Below are 15,565 nucleotides of genomic sequence, written 5' to 3' on the forward strand. Positions count from 1 at the left end.
GTTTTCAAAATTAAACTTTTAGATAATACCGACGCAGTACTAACAACAGTCTGCGATCAACACTTTCTATCCTTTTTCTTCTTTCAAATAAAAAGGAGGAGAGTGTTTTGGAGTATTTGTAGCGCTAAGTGAACCGCACTCGAAGATAGACAATTGCAGAAAGACAGTTTTATAGGCAATTTGCAATTTTCGTAATAATTAAACAGTTATTAATTAAGATTAGCAAATTAGAAAACAAGCGTTGGCTAGAACTTTACTGGATATCCCGTATTAACAATTAACCGTCTCAGAACAAATTATAATTATTATACACATTTATAAATCAAGTTCTTTTTTAAAATACGAGAATATGCTCACATTTATGATAATTATGTATTTCGACAAGTTTTGACGTGACTGATAGGCCGGTATTCATAGACCTCCGGCACACCAGCGCGACGCGACACGCGATGCGCGATATGCGACGTGCGATATCCAATGAGCGTACAGTGTTTATGGAAAAGCTATACGCTCATTGGATATCGCACGTCGCGTATCGCGCATCGCGAACCGCGTCGCGCTGGTCGGCCGAAGGCTTTAGTCGGATCTTATATTTAAGACCGTCTTAAATTTATCTGCAGATGTTGTATAGATCATTTCATTGGCTACGGAGTATTTGAAGATACACTTAAGACGGTCTTAAATATAAGATCCGACTATGAATACTGGCCATAGAGATCCATTCAATCGCTCATCATAGTTCAATATATTTTGGTAGATGACGCCACAGTTACCGCCATTTGACCGCTTGAAATATTTAGCTATTATATTTAAAAATTATTTTCAGAAACTTTTGCTATGCCTTCAATGTCTGTTCCTGAAAAATGAACCTGTAATAATTTTATTAATGTCGAGGCCGAGTTTGCTTCAGTAAAAACGCTTGGTGTGACTGTTCAATAGGATACTTTATTTATAAAGTACACGCAGAGATAAAACGAACTTGACAAAGTCAAAAAGGTAGAAGAAGCAGTGCTGGGCTGCGTTCCGATTCCTTACCCAGGTGCACCCGCTATGTTGGAGTGAGAAAGATACAAGAATGAGATAAAAAGAGAGAGAGAGAGCACCCTGGCGTGGAATCGGAACGCAGCCCTGACAACCTTAGCACACTTACTAAAGATATAAAGAAAAATAACTAGCCAATGTTGCCAATGCAAATAAACTAAACTTAAGGATTTGATTGTTCCTAACATTATTCTTTATAAAAATGTAATATAGAAAGAATCGTAAAAATTAATAATCGAAAGCCAAACTAATACAAATCAGGTCGATTGATATACAAACATTTGCTAAATATATGACGTTTTGTGAGATATTCATATATCAAAAGTTTTTACCGAAAAAGATGTCTTTCATCTTTATCAAGAAAGGGATCTTGGAATTATTCCATTTTATTAAATCAAAGAAAAAGTATTTACAGAATCATGTTCTTTTTTATTTAGCAAAATAGATTATAATGTCTTCATATACATATACATACATATTACGTTCTATAGAGTTTTGTAGAAAATAACTCAATTAATTTTAGAAAGCACACGCGAGACGAATATCCATAAGAATTTTACATTTCACATCTCTTTATACAACGCCACAAGCGCAGGCTTATATGACCCACTGCACACGCTGCCGATTATCCGAGAATTTCGCCAGGCAGGTCCCGTCATCTGGCACGAAGCTCGCGCACTATCCAGGACGGCGACCGCACGTCGCGAGTCAGTGGCCAACAAATATGGCGATTGCCAAGTGACAACGCTTCATGCCGCTCAAGCAGTGCCTTACGATTTCGAGTTGATGTTACCGCGTCGGCGAAGCCTTTTCTACGTTTTTCTACGATTCTAGCGGTTAGCCTAGCCTAGGAAACACGTCTCTCTTGGGCCGCGCGTGCGAGGCTGTGCGACAGACTGGGTGCATCGACGACGGCGGCGGCGGCGGCGGTTCGCGACGTTTCATCGCGGTGAGTCAGTAGCCATGCGCGCCGTAAACGCGCGTCCTCCGATTGACAGCGGAACCCAAGTGTGAGACGAATTGTCACGCGTGTCCGCGACCGATTGCCGCGTCCGCGGGCACGCTCGGCCGCGTCAAATCGACCGGCACGCAGATCGCCGATTTCGCGCTCTCGTTTCCCGTCTCCCGCGAAGGGATCGTGTGCATCGCGCTCTCCTCCTCTGCTCCTCCGGAGAGATAACTGTTATCCGGCTGTATCTTACAGCCTACTTTTTTGACACTCGTCCCCCGACACGATAGCACACATCGCCGCAGTTTCTTACCGGTGCCGCGCGATGCTGTTGCATGCTCGAGCGCGCGTGCTCGTTAAACCGCTGCGCTTGAACCTTCCGACGTGTCCGTTTACTCGGACGCACGCATTCGAGCGGATTTCACGGTGAAATTGTGCTCCTCCCCCCCCCCCTTTCCGCACTGTTCCGTCCGCGACAAAGATCGCGCTGCGAAATCTTGAAATCTGCGCGAGTTCGACCAGAGTCAAAGTAGACTTAAAGTCACTGTGGATTGTGCTTTCAGAATAGGGGACCAGCAAAAATGCCTACGCAGACAACGGAAAACGATGACATACGAGTAAAAATTATGTACAATGGGTAACGTATATATTATTATTGTAAAAACTGCGTTACATAATTTACAATTTGGGAGATATATATATATGTAGATAAATTCCCTCATTTGCTTTTAATTTAGAGAATAATTCCACGTCTCTTAACTTAATTATAACATGTTAATTATCCGATTCTATTTCGACCACAAAATGAGTCATTTCCAATAAAACGTAATTTAAATATATTCAATTATATTCAAATATATTCAATTACGGTAACAAACTTATTCGAGATCGTCTTAAGAAAGGAAATCAAAATCAAAATAGATTTGTTTTATAAACAAATGTTTGCAATAATTTTTTAAACTAATGGAGAGATAACGTAAATTTCTCATGCCAGGAAGGTGCAAATCACGTATATCACACCGGGGATTACGATGGACACGCTGTGCGAGGAGATGCGAGCGATTTGCGGCTTCAGCACGGAGCAGTTCACGATGAAGTGGGTGGACGACGAGGGCGACCCGTGTAGAATCGCCACCCAGGCTGAGCTGGACGAAGCGTTGAGGTTGTACGAGCTCGAGAAGGACATGGAGATAAAGATACACGGTCAGTGCGAAGTGCAACACGCTATTTGCGATAGATACGCGGATACTCGCGATCGTTCTCGTCGCTATTGGGCGTCGCTCCGCTTTCAAGCGATAGCGGACGCTTCGTTTAACCGCGAGCGCACCGATCATTCGAAAATTGCGTGTCGATTGCGCCTAATGACGATCGTTAGGTGCTTACATAATTAATTATCGACGCACCGTGCTCGTGAATGACGCACTTGCATGCAGTAGTCGGAATTGTTTGGTCGAGCGGAGGCACGCTCGCGCGCGCGCGCGCGGTGGAGCAACTTCCGGTAACGTGCACCGGTACTCTTGATATCCTACATTAACGACCACCGTTCGTATACATACGGAGGAGTCATTCATAGATTACGGGCAGATAACGTGGCATGCCTCCCCAATCGTGCGGGCGGACAATCGCCGGCGATGCACCATTCGACGTCTGCATATGCAAACGTTTCGCGAGCACGGATTATCGATATGCGACGCACGGATAACGGTGCGCGTACGCCTCGACGGTGCTCGCCTTATCGGTAAGCTTATCGCCGATAGGAGCCGCTGATTAACTAACAGCACGGCGTCATCGGCGTCTGAGAGCGTGTGGTAGATACATGTCGGTGTTCATCCGACATGTGCCGATACCAAAGCGATCGATTTGCCGCGCGATTCCTCAAGGATGACAGCATTCTCGGAGAGATCGCGCGCTCCGTCTTTATGTTCTCTCCATTATATTCCATGTGTCTCTGTCTACGTCTATCGTGCGGCGCGCGTGACGCGCCTGATGGGAATTCATCCTCGCTTGAAGACCCCGGCCGGAGATGACTCGATGCGGGTCTCATTTGCGCGATGGTAGGATCCTTCTTGGAAGATGAAGCGTGCCGTGATCGCGCATACATTTCCGGCCCGGCTTGCGGATTTGCGATCTCGCCGCGTGACGCTCCTTTTCGCGCGGATTTAATGACAATCAAAGGTCTCTGACGAAGTTACGGGCGGGACGAACCCTTGGGGATCTTCACGGATTAAAGTCTCGAGAAAAGAAACGAGCACGTATTGATTGCATTTTTTTCTTATTTTTATAATTGCAGAGAAATATAGACTGCAAACATAGAGAACGTATAATTTCTTCAAGCAAATACTGCAGTGGGGATTGTATCGCAATTAAATTACTTGATTTCAAAATCATTTTTATTTTAAATATCTCGTTGCCACAATTAAGTCGTGTTAAGAATAATTGAAAGAAATTGCATTTCTTTAAAGGAGAAATACAATCGAAAAATGTTTAGAAATAAACTCCACTTTTACGATAACATAAACTCGGAACGCGTCGTGAGACTTTGCTCTATATACGCGAAGTAGTCAGGCATCGTTGCGCAATATCGACGAAAGACTTTCAGTTTTCCGATGTATGTAATGCACATCGGTCTCCATAAACCTATACTATATACGATCGCATCAGTCGCAATAACAGCAATAGCGGTGACTATGTGTAACCGCAGCAAGGCAAGAAAGAGAATCGATGCAGCAGAGAGATAACGAAGAGGCAAGAAGTTCGCGATGATAAATCAAAAGACAAAAGATCAACGACCGAAGCGAGAAGTTGGAGCAAGGATCGAGGAACTAAAGTAGAACCGAGTCTAATTACATATTTTACGATTCCCTCCGAATGCTGTACAAAAATGAAAATACAAAGAGAAGATAGACATTGTCAAAGTAGAGGAACGCGGTCTGACGTAACACAAAGCGCCGAGCTGAAACTTGAAGACGATGACAGGAGGGGAATCGCCGGATAATCAGCGCGCAAACAGCAAAAGTATGAAGAAGAAATAGAGGAAGAGGTGATGGGAGGAAGGAGTGAAAGAGGTTGGGAGAGGCAGAGGCCGTGTGGGTGGATATAGACTGGGTGTAGGACCGAGAACAGCGACGGGGACGACGAGGGGGATGCATGTATCGCCTCCACCTCGACGAGATCCGCGTTTGCGCGATTCGGTCGGCAGCGTGCGCCGGGCGGCGACGGCGGTGGCGGCGGCGGCGGCGGGCGGTTAACGCATCTCACCGCGACGGTAGTCGATATCCTTGCACGGACCGATCAGCAAGGGCAACACACACGTCACGTCGCGCGCGCACTACCATCAACGTCGAGCTGGCCGCGCCGAGCGTGAGAGATCGCGCTGTTTGGATCGAAGTCAGGTGGAAGTGCCGCGGATAGGGTTGAAACCTGAACCGGAAGTTGCCCCGGGGTTACGGAAAGTAAAAGAGGGTGGGAGAAAGAAGGAGACAGACGAAAACCTCTTCGATAGAACCTCGGAAGCCGCGAAGGAGTTGCGTCATCGTGTGCGCCTCGACGGCAGCGGTATTCATCGCGGTAGTCGTCGGCGCGCCTGGCTCGCTAGGCGTCGCGGGTTACAGAGAGGTCGCAAAAGAGGCGGTAAACTAGCATCGATCGAGTTGGTGATTCGTCGCATGCTCATCCCGGCGGCTCCTGTAAGAGGTCGACCGCGGGGTAAAAGCGAGAGAGAAAGACAGAGATAGACGAAAGGTGGAAAGAAAAAGACAAGGCGGGGCGGCGGAGGAAGCACCGACAGGCAGGAAGACGTGAAAACAGAGGCAGGAGGTGGCCGCGCGGGTGGAGCGGCCGGAGAAGGTACACGTACACGTATACGCACACGCACACCGCGGCGATCGAGGAAGGCGAGGCGGCAAGCACGGCTGAACTCGCAACGGAATGGCGTGGGGCTACTGGAGCGCGACTTCCGTCAGCGATCGGGGTCGGTCACCTCGCCGCGAGAAGGACAAACAGCACCAGGGCCTGCACCAGGCATCGCAGCAGCAGCAGACGCAACAACAGATACACCAGACGGAGCTTTCTGCGCAGAGCACCTACAGCACCGTGCAGCAGGAGAGAGAGCTCGGCGTGACCACCCCCGGTGTGGGAATCGCGGAGGAGCCACCCTGCAGCATGATGATCCAGGGTGGTTCCTTCTACTCGTACTCGGCGGCGACGGCGGCGGCGGCCGCCGCTGCCGCGAACCGCCGTATCACCGTTGCCGAAGGTGTCGGCCCATCCTCCTCGTCCACCACATCTACCGGCATCCAAGTGTTACCGCGGGAGCGCCACGTGAGACCCGGTACCAGCTCGTATGCACCGTCGTCGCCGGGTAGCGGCGACTCGGCCGAGTACGAGCAACCCATCGTTGGTCACCTCCGCGCCGCCGCCGCCGATATCTCGCCACCGTCATCACGTATTGGCGGCAGCCCGCCGCACCACCACATGTATCACGACGACATCTTCGCGCAGCCCGGCACCTCCTCGTCCGTTATCAGACCGTCGAAGCTGCTGCAGTGCCCGCCGGACGACGGTATGGACGAGTTGTCCGAGACTGAGCTCGACGAAGTGAGCAACGTCGAGATGATCTACGGACGCGGCATTGGACCCACCGCGACATGCCGCGTGCATGGACCGTGTGGTCAGCAGCCGCTGCCGCCGGAACTCGCACACTCGATGACATCGCTGCTCGACGTCGAGCCTGTGGGTCCGTCGCAGTTCCAGCCATTCAACGAGATCACCTGGGGTAGGTGAATTCCCTCGCCAAGGGCGCGGCGAGGAAAGCGCGGCGCCGCCGTTCGCGCGCATCACGAGGTTCACTCTCATCGTCGTCGTCGTCATCGTCGTCGTCGCCGCTGCCGTCGTCGTTGTTGTATTTCTTTTAATGCGGCACGTGATCTAGGTCAAAGTCTGCCCGTCCGCCTTGCCAGATAACGTTTTTGTGTGCGATCACGTTTGGTGCATTTCGCTCGATGCATTCGGCGCGTCCGGAAAAACCCGTGTTTTCCAAGTTTTGACCGCTGCCTTCGAGCTCGCCTCAACAACGCTCAAAAAACTTCTTCACCCCGCTTCCGGTTCTATTGACGGAAATCGTGATAGCGACATTTAGCGCATTGCAGTAATATAAAACTCTAAGTCGGTCACGTGCATTAATTATTGCCGACTTTGTCGTCGCTAAAATAAGGGAGCGCTGTGTGTAGTTGAGGTAGTTGCTATCGAATTGTCGCTCAGCATCTTTCTTTCTTTTCTTTCTTTTTTGCAAGAACGATGAATGGAGAAATATTTTTTTATACTAGTTGACTTTTATCCGATTTTAGTTCGATTATTAACATGGAATTATAAACGGCAGACCAATTCAACATTGTGTTTCCCCTTCCTTGCATTAGTTCCGCGAAATAATCGCGCGATAACTTTTTTTAACGTGACACGTACGATTACGGCAGTTTTATCAGAGTTGAAGTATCCACTATTGCACCTCTATATTTATTGTTTGTAAATCTTCACAGTACATTGCGCAACAATGTTCGTTATTGTTTCATGGTAGTCCTTTATTCGCAATGTGTGCGCCACGCGACAAAGACGATCATTATCGGTGCGTCGCGGTCGCTTTGACGATAAACTTTATCTGTTCCTTCTCTAGCTCGTGACAATGTTATCGGGTGCAGCGTGCGAATCTGTTGTCTTCGTCCTCCAATAGATTTAATTTAGAGCGCGAATTAAAGCTCCATTACGTATCGACATCTCGCCACCATAGCATACAAGACATCTCCAGGTGGGTTCAAAGTTTTTCAAGTGCGGTTCTCGTAACCCTCTTTCGCGTGTACATGCTGAAGGGGCTGCGCTTATGCACTTACTATTATATTATAGATCGCGCTAGCAGGGGGGTTGCCGCGCGTGCATCAGCCCTTACGGCTGGTCGCACGTTGCAGCGCATAAGTCTTGCACGTTACACCGTCGTGTGTCGTCTTTATCTTTCGTGTCATCGATCCCTCTTCGCGATAATTAGTCCATGAATATTTCAAGAAATTGCGCTCGCCTCTCGTGCGCACCGCATATACACGCGCGCGCGGTGCATCATTGATACGCGTTTGCGGTGAACCGCGACCCTTTCGTAACAAACGATTCGATTACGCGTGTCGTGCCACCGAGAGAACATCGATGGCCTCGTTAGGTGAACTCGCTATTCGTTGCGATCGTATGACACGTTGCGTCGTACTGTTGCCGTTGTGTCAATGCAATCCTCGCGGCTCTGTGCTTCACCTTTCGCGCGGATACATTTCCTGAGGAGTGCCTGGCAAAATGAGCTATGGTAATCTTGCCTTTCCCGATCTATAGAACTCCTTTTTTAATTATCTAATCGTTATCTAATATTTCAATTTTGACGTTTTTTCCCCATAAATCCTCTAAATTGTTAACGATTGCAATTAGTTACTTGATCGCAGGATTTTCTCTCCGATTTAAATTTACTTGAATCGATGTGCACTGATGAGTCACTTCCGTTCGCACTCTGGATGAATCCACTTGTAAATTTGTTTCATCTCAGTATTTCAGTCGGGTGGCTTCGAAAAATTATCTTAGTCCCCGTTTTACCTGAATCGATTGACCAGCTTGTGCCTGTTCTCCGGCTATTGTTTCATCAGTCCGCATTCATCGAGCACACTGCTCGAGTCGCGAGGATTTATTTCGAAGTTGAGCAAAAAGTCGACATTTTTATCTATACTCGCGGCACGTACATGCGGACAAAACCCGTTTTTTTTTTTCGTTCGCCCGTCGTTGTAATGCTCGGCGCCGTTTCGGCCTTCGCCTCGAGCTGCTCCACTGACTCCTCTCCCTCGAATCTCATCACGAGGTACGAAGCAGCGCTGGTCAGTCGCATCCGACTTGAGCCACCCAGTTGCCAAGTCCGTATGGTCGCTTTAAAGCGTTAAAGCGAATAATCCGGGACACAATTCGCGGGTTTAATTTCACTCCACCCGTCTCATCCGGCCATTCTTTTGATTCTACGTTCCATAAGGCATTATCCGGCGGTGCACGCGGCACGCGACATAATATACCTATGCTTAATCTTCGTTCCGTTGTATGTACGTCCGAAGCGACGCCTGTGTCCGGGAGTGTTCTGATAAAGGGCTCGTGTCCTCGCTAATCAGAATTTATACGACGTTTGTGACCGCTCCTACCGGGCCGGAGGAGGATTAGTGCGCGACGTCGCGAGTAATGAGATTACGGACGCCCGCGACAACGTCAGGACCAGCTTTCGGCGAAGATCTGGCGGGCGCGCTCGCTACTTGGCCGGTTTTATCAGCGCGGAGGTGCGACGTAATTTAATCGTGGTGTGCGCTAACCGAGAGGCACAAATCACCTATCATCGCACACCTATTCACAGCGCTCGACGTGGGTTTCGCGAACGTACGGCGACGAGCGATAAGTGATAACGCGGTGAGCGCTCGATGGCTCGAATAGGGATTCAGTGTTACTCGTTATCTAACCGTAACCGGAGTGATACCGAGCAGGCTGCGACAGCCAGTACACAAGCAGTATGTTGGACAACGAGCAGCGAATCTCGATCGGGTTCCGATACGCGATTTGCTTCCCGTGTAAGTCGGCATTCGAGCCAACGAAAGTCTTAAAGTCTAAGTGGACGCGATGCCGCTGCCGGCACGGACCCGAGAGCTGACAATGAGAGTGATGTGACGACCCATCGCGAACATCCGTCCGACGAATTAAATTCGCAGTCTTGAATCATAGACGAAGCCACGATACCCGAGAAGACGTGATCCTCGTAGCATCCTCCGCTCGTCCGGGGTCCAGAGTCCCGAGAATTCGTTGGCAATTATTAACGTGGGGCTCTGCTACCTTGGACCATTTTCATATCTCTCGCCGTCATGAATAACAATTGCCGTCGTTAATTTTTATCATTCCTTCCGCTTGACTTGACTTGCCTTTTGCATTGTTAATGAAATGACGCGTGGAATATAGATCGTTGTTTAACCAGTTGGTAGAAACTGTGCGGGATTCTTTCGCGTTCCGATGACCGTCCGAGGGTCTGTCCGGCGAAAGCTCCGGCATAGAGGAACCTCGTCCGTCAGCGAAACGAGCGTGAATCTTTTCTGTTCTGTTGCAGTTTTTCCAAACGTGCCGCCTGCCCCTGGGATGCCATGTCAGGGAGAAGACAGTGAGTGTGTTTACCGTATATTGGAAACGCCGCAGAGCCGCCGCCGAGTCGCGCAAAGACCCTCGCTTGCGCTCGATGTATCTTTGTATCATAGCCAATGCGTACTAGCCAGCGAGTTCTAATTAACCGGCCGGTGGAAAGAGACGATTAGCGCGCGATAATGCGGTCAGACGCACGTAACGCGGTTACATGCAGAAGCAGAAGCCGTAAAAGAAACATCCATTTCTCGCTCTCGACACCCCGCTCTTCATCACGTATATATATACACACGTGCACACATACACACCCACGCACACGGAAGCTCTTCCCCTTGATACATTTCTTAATCACTACCGTCATAACATTCACGCCTCCGTTCGATCTTGAAGTAATGTTTAACATTCATGGCTCTTGGCTGCAACTGTGTCAGGCTTTCTGAACGTCAGAAAGATCGAGAATCTTTTCTCGTGCCACACGTCGCGTGTCGGAGTTCGTACTCGGTGGAGCAGGTTCATGAAATATGCTGGAGACTCTCCCTACGGTTTGTGGACAGAAATTGTAAAATTTGAATGAAATTAAGTTCATTTCGTTATGAAGGAAAGTTGGATAGGTAATTTATTTCACTGATGTAATTAAATTTTAAGAAATTACTAATATACTTTGAAACTAATTTATTTTAATGTAGGAAAAATATTAATTTTTTACTGTTGACTTTGTATAATCCGGCGTAGTTGCAGCAAGGGCTTTTGAAATGCACAGTCATTTCCCCACGGTATACAATCGCTCGGTGTTCGTCGAATGGTAGTCCCCAAATATTTCTCGACATCATGACGACCTCAAGAACGAATTCTGCAAATTTATGTATTATGTGAGAATGACCAGAAAAAGTTGGTGTTTTCCATCGCACGGGGGTTTTTCTCGGGTCGCTAACTTTGATTCGATACGTCCAGCGACTATCGTACTCGCGAATACAACATGGATCGAATCCAACCAGTCATGACGCTTGCTCGACTTCTTCCGTGCGGTAACTAACTTGAAAAGAGAAATGAGAGAGAATGGATACAATTTTGTTGATATTCTCTCTCTAACGTTTGTTTCTTTGACTTTTTTTTTATAAAACATTCCGCGCAAATCTATTCCATCATTGTCGCCGTTCGCATCTGTTATTATAGTTTCCGTTTATGCTGAACTCGCTTCAGTCTGTTGTCAGTGAAGCCGCGCAGCGCATCGCTTGATTAACACGATCAGTCGCAACCAAACGAAACGAGAGAGAGGGTGGCGATGCAAAAAATCGATTCGGCAAATAATAAGCCGCGGTGTCCAACGACGAAACTTCATTATCGTGTCCTGTTCCCTGGACAGGGACATTCCGAAACTGCGATAGCGAAAATCCCACATGGATAATTTGAATTCGTTGTTGCTCGCCTTGCGCGATATTGTGTAAATATTTTTGCATTAATGATAAAATCGCGGGAAATATCAATTTCTCGAAACTCGAAAAATAATGAGAATTTGCGCGCGATATTGTGTAAATATTTTTTTTTAATAAAATAAATCGCGGGAAATATCAATTACTAAAAACTCGAAAAATAATGAGAAAAAACTATGTTGGTTTAAAATTTGATTGTTAAACGTTTGAATTCGAATTGAATTGAATTTTTTTGTCAATAAGTAAGTCAGACGAGAGACAATTATTTATTTAATATTTGTCAATAAGTAAGCCAGACGAGAGAATGATTTAATTATGCATTAATATAGATCGCGAGATGTTGCGCTTTGCATTAGACACTGCATTTAGAACATAGTTTTGTCTCGCTCGCGATTCGGTTTTGATACGGCGATAGTCGATCGCGGCACATCGACCGATCTCACCTGGTGCCTACCATCATTTTTGTGACATTTATGTTATTTCATTTTCCGAAGGAAGCATCTACAGACGTGGCGCACGTAGATGGAAGAAGATGTACTATGTGAACGGCCATACTTTTCAGGCGAGACGATTCAATCGGGTAAGCATCATTCCATTTAATTATCATTGCACGATCTCTGTTCATCTTCTGTTCAACCCAGCCTCCCTCTCCTTTTCGCCCGCCCTCGCACACTTGTCTTTGCGACCTACGAGAATAAAGCTGCCGCTGAGATGCGACGCGGCAACGGAGAACAACGTTCCGTGCGAAGCTGCTCTCTCGTAGAGCACTTCCAACACGAAAACTTGCTGGCTAGTGACTTCGTCGTCGACGAAGAGAGCACACGATGCTCTCTCTCTCCCTCTCGTTTTCCTTCTGTATTGCTGGAAGCGCAAAGTTGCTGCTCACACGAAGCTGGATTCACGCGCGAACCCAGTCTATCTCGCTTCGCGCGTAATCCTCTCGTTTCGTTCATCCCTCTCCTGCCTTCCCCGAGTACTTTACTTCGCCCGCGCTTTTGGGAGAGCGTTCTGCATTTAAGACCGACACTTAAACTTGATTATCATTTCTCTATGCAGACACCTCGAGAAGTTTCGTGCCGTATTTACACAATATTATGTCGCGTCGCGTTTAATCGATTTCGGCGCATCTCACGTGTGGATTTCTCCAAGGGCTCGGTGAGGAGTCGAAGCGCTGCGTACGTTACGGCTGTGATTCTCCGCAAAGCTTGAAAACATGACTTTTCGTCTCCAGAGATGCCCGCGGTACACTCTCGAGGTCCCAGGCGATAATATAATATCTCCGGTATAACGTTGCCGCGCTATTTTGCAGAAGTCCTTCTGCGCATTCTGCCAGGATCGGATCTGGGGCCTCGGGCGGCAGGGATTCAAATGCACCATCTGCAAGCTGCCCGTTCACAAAAAATGCCACAAGGTGATACGCATTCCGTGCCTGAGCCCGCAGCAGCAGCAACAGCAACTGCAGAGCGCCGAGTCCCAGACGATCGACAGAAACGGCGACCAACAGCTTGATTCGTATTCGAGCGGCCAGGCGATTCATCTCGAGGATGAGGAGTCGCCTATCATGGAAGAGCATTCGCGCGATCGTAAGACTCTTTTTAATAAAATCTAAGAGCGTGCTTCCAAACCTTCCTCGCCTAAATCGAAGCAAAAAGCGAAAGCGTATTATTAAATTTTCATAATATAACTTTTATTACTAAGTCGTTTGATAAATAATATAGCATTTTTTCAAAGATTTTAGAGGACTTGCATTAAAGCAGTTGAATGACCTCTGGTTATGAATAATCAATTTTTCGACATCTTAATCATGGATTTAATTCCATTAATATTTTAATTCTGTCTGAGTAGATAACACAAGAACAGTTCGATGGTTATAATAATTTATCAGCAAGATTAAAATTGCTATTACAAACGTTTTATACTTTATAAATTTGTAGTCACTGTTGTTGCGTTATAAGTATTTTTATATTTACAAAAATAATAATACAAAAATAAATAACAATGCAAATGATACTCGTTTCGTTTTCTGTAGACAATAATTTGTGTTTTATTCGTAGGAATCGGAAATGAGGAGGGCGAAGAACTACCATTAGATACACTGCACGAGGGTGATGCTTCAAACGATATGCAACGACAGTACTCATTGAACGACTTCGAGCTGATCAGGGTGATCGGCCGTGGTTCCTACGCAAAAGTCTTGATGGTAGAACTGAAACGTACCAAGAGGATTTACGCGATGAAGGTGATCAAGAAGGCCCTGGTGACGGACGACGAGGATATCGATTGGGTGCAGACGGAGAAACACGTATTCGAGACGGCATCGAATCATCCTTTCTTGGTGGGCCTGCACTCCTGTTTCCAGACACCCTCGCGTCTATTTTTCGTGATTGAGTTCGTGCGTGGTGGCGATCTTATGTTCCACATGCAGAGGCAACGCCGTCTTATCGAGGACCACGCGCGGTTCTACGTAGCCGAGATCAGTCTTGCGTTAAATTTTCTGCATGAAAAAGGTAAAAAACCCTTTGATTTGTCTTTTCCTTTTGCAATTTTATCAACAATTTCGTGGCAGAAGCATGATCATTTGAACTGGACTTGACTTTCCGGCAATTTTCAGGTATCATATACAGGGATTTAAAGCTGGACAATGTGCTGCTCGACCACGAGGGACACGTGAAGCTTACGGATTATGGGATGTGCAAGGAAGGTATCCGGGAGGGCGACAACACCAACACGTTTTGCGGCACACCCAATTACATCGCTCCTGAAATCCTCCGTGGCGAAGAGTACAGTTTTTCGGTGGACTGGTGGGCCCTGGGAGTCCTGTTGTACGAGATGCTGGCCGGTCGCAGTCCCTTCGACATCACCGGTGCTTCCGAGAATCCAGATCAGAACACTGAGGATTTCCTGTTCCAAGTTATCCTGCAGAAGACGATACGTATTCCGCGATCGTTGTCCGTCAAGGCGGCGTCGGTACTTAAAGGATTCCTTTGCAAGGACCCTGCGGAGCGTTTAGGTTGCGGAAAGAGGCCCTCCGGTTTTCTCGACATCGTTGCTCATCCCTTCTTCAAAACGATCGATTGGGAAATGGTAATTCTATATCTCGAAATTTTACAGGATACAATTTTTCACTCGTTAATGATATTTTAACGCTCGCAGCTGGAGCAAAAGCAGATTGCGCCGCCCTATAAGCCACCACTGGAATTTGATCGTGATCTAACGAACTTCCCGCCCGAGTTTACGGACGAACCGGTTCAGTTGACTCCCGATGATCCGTAAGTTACTAATTCCATTTCTTAACTTTGGGACGCTTATATTGGTCTAATTGGTAAAAGATGTTTGAGATATTTGCAGATTTTCAGATATTTATAGAAAGTTATTTGCAAGTTTAATATTGTTACAACGCAGAGTGTATTTTAGACGCGACGCTTACCCGCGAAAATATATTTTCAGGAGGGTAATCGAGACGATCGATCAGAGTGAGTTCGACGGCTTCGAGTATGTGAATCCTCTATTAATGTCGCTGGAGGACTGCGTGTGACAAGAGCCGCTTCTTATTGTGCCTCGTCACAATCAAGACCTTTACCAGCAGCAGCAGCAACAGCAACATCATCAACATCAATTGCAGCAGTGTTACATGTACGAATTGCAAGACAGACTCGCGAAACTTCGTATCGATCCCCTACTCCCCGTTCTCGGCTCAAGTAACCAAGGTTATCACAATAACGTATTCCTAATGACGTATTCCGAGGAGAATGAGAACGACAATAATTATAACGAGCATCAACATCATCATCATCATCATCGGCTGCCGCCGCCCTTCCCGTTCCGATACGAAAGCCCGGCGTGCTCGCGCCTGAGCATCACCGACGTAACTTACGGTCCAGGCAATAATAACGCGATCGTTAGCAATTACGACGAGAACGACTACGACGATATGGAGGACGAGAATCCACGGAAAGGCCTTCTTAAG

The 15,565-nt window shown here is 47.3% G+C and overlaps 1 protein-coding gene across 2 annotated transcripts; it reads left to right on the forward strand.

Moving 5' to 3' along the window:
* Positions 1–2,571: 2,571 nt before the first annotated feature.
* Positions 2,572–15,199, forward strand: LOC105287100 (atypical protein kinase C). 2 transcript variants are annotated; one of them, XM_020034248.2, is made up of 9 exons: positions 2,572–2,627; positions 2,985–3,193; positions 10,140–10,190; positions 12,093–12,178; positions 12,908–13,181; positions 13,653–14,105; positions 14,210–14,682; positions 14,752–14,867; positions 15,046–15,199. In XM_020034248.2, the coding sequence occupies exons 1-9, from the start codon at positions 2,572–2,574 to the stop codon at positions 15,131–15,133; spliced, it is 1,806 nt and encodes a 601-aa protein (XP_019889807.1). In that variant the 3' UTR covers positions 15,134–15,199. The 2 variants fall into 2 exon arrangements, with proteins under 2 accessions (XP_019889807.1, XP_011350827.1); XM_011352525.3 differs by lacking the exons at positions 2,572–2,627; positions 2,985–3,193 and adding an exon at positions 5,237–6,764.
* The last annotated feature ends 366 nt before the right edge of the window (positions 15,200–15,565 follow it).

This window comes from Ooceraea biroi, chromosome 12 (assembly GCF_003672135.1).
Source record: "Ooceraea biroi isolate clonal line C1 chromosome 12, Obir_v5.4, whole genome shotgun sequence".
In the NCBI taxonomy this organism is placed as follows: Eukaryota; Metazoa; Arthropoda; class Insecta; order Hymenoptera; family Formicidae; genus Ooceraea; species Ooceraea biroi.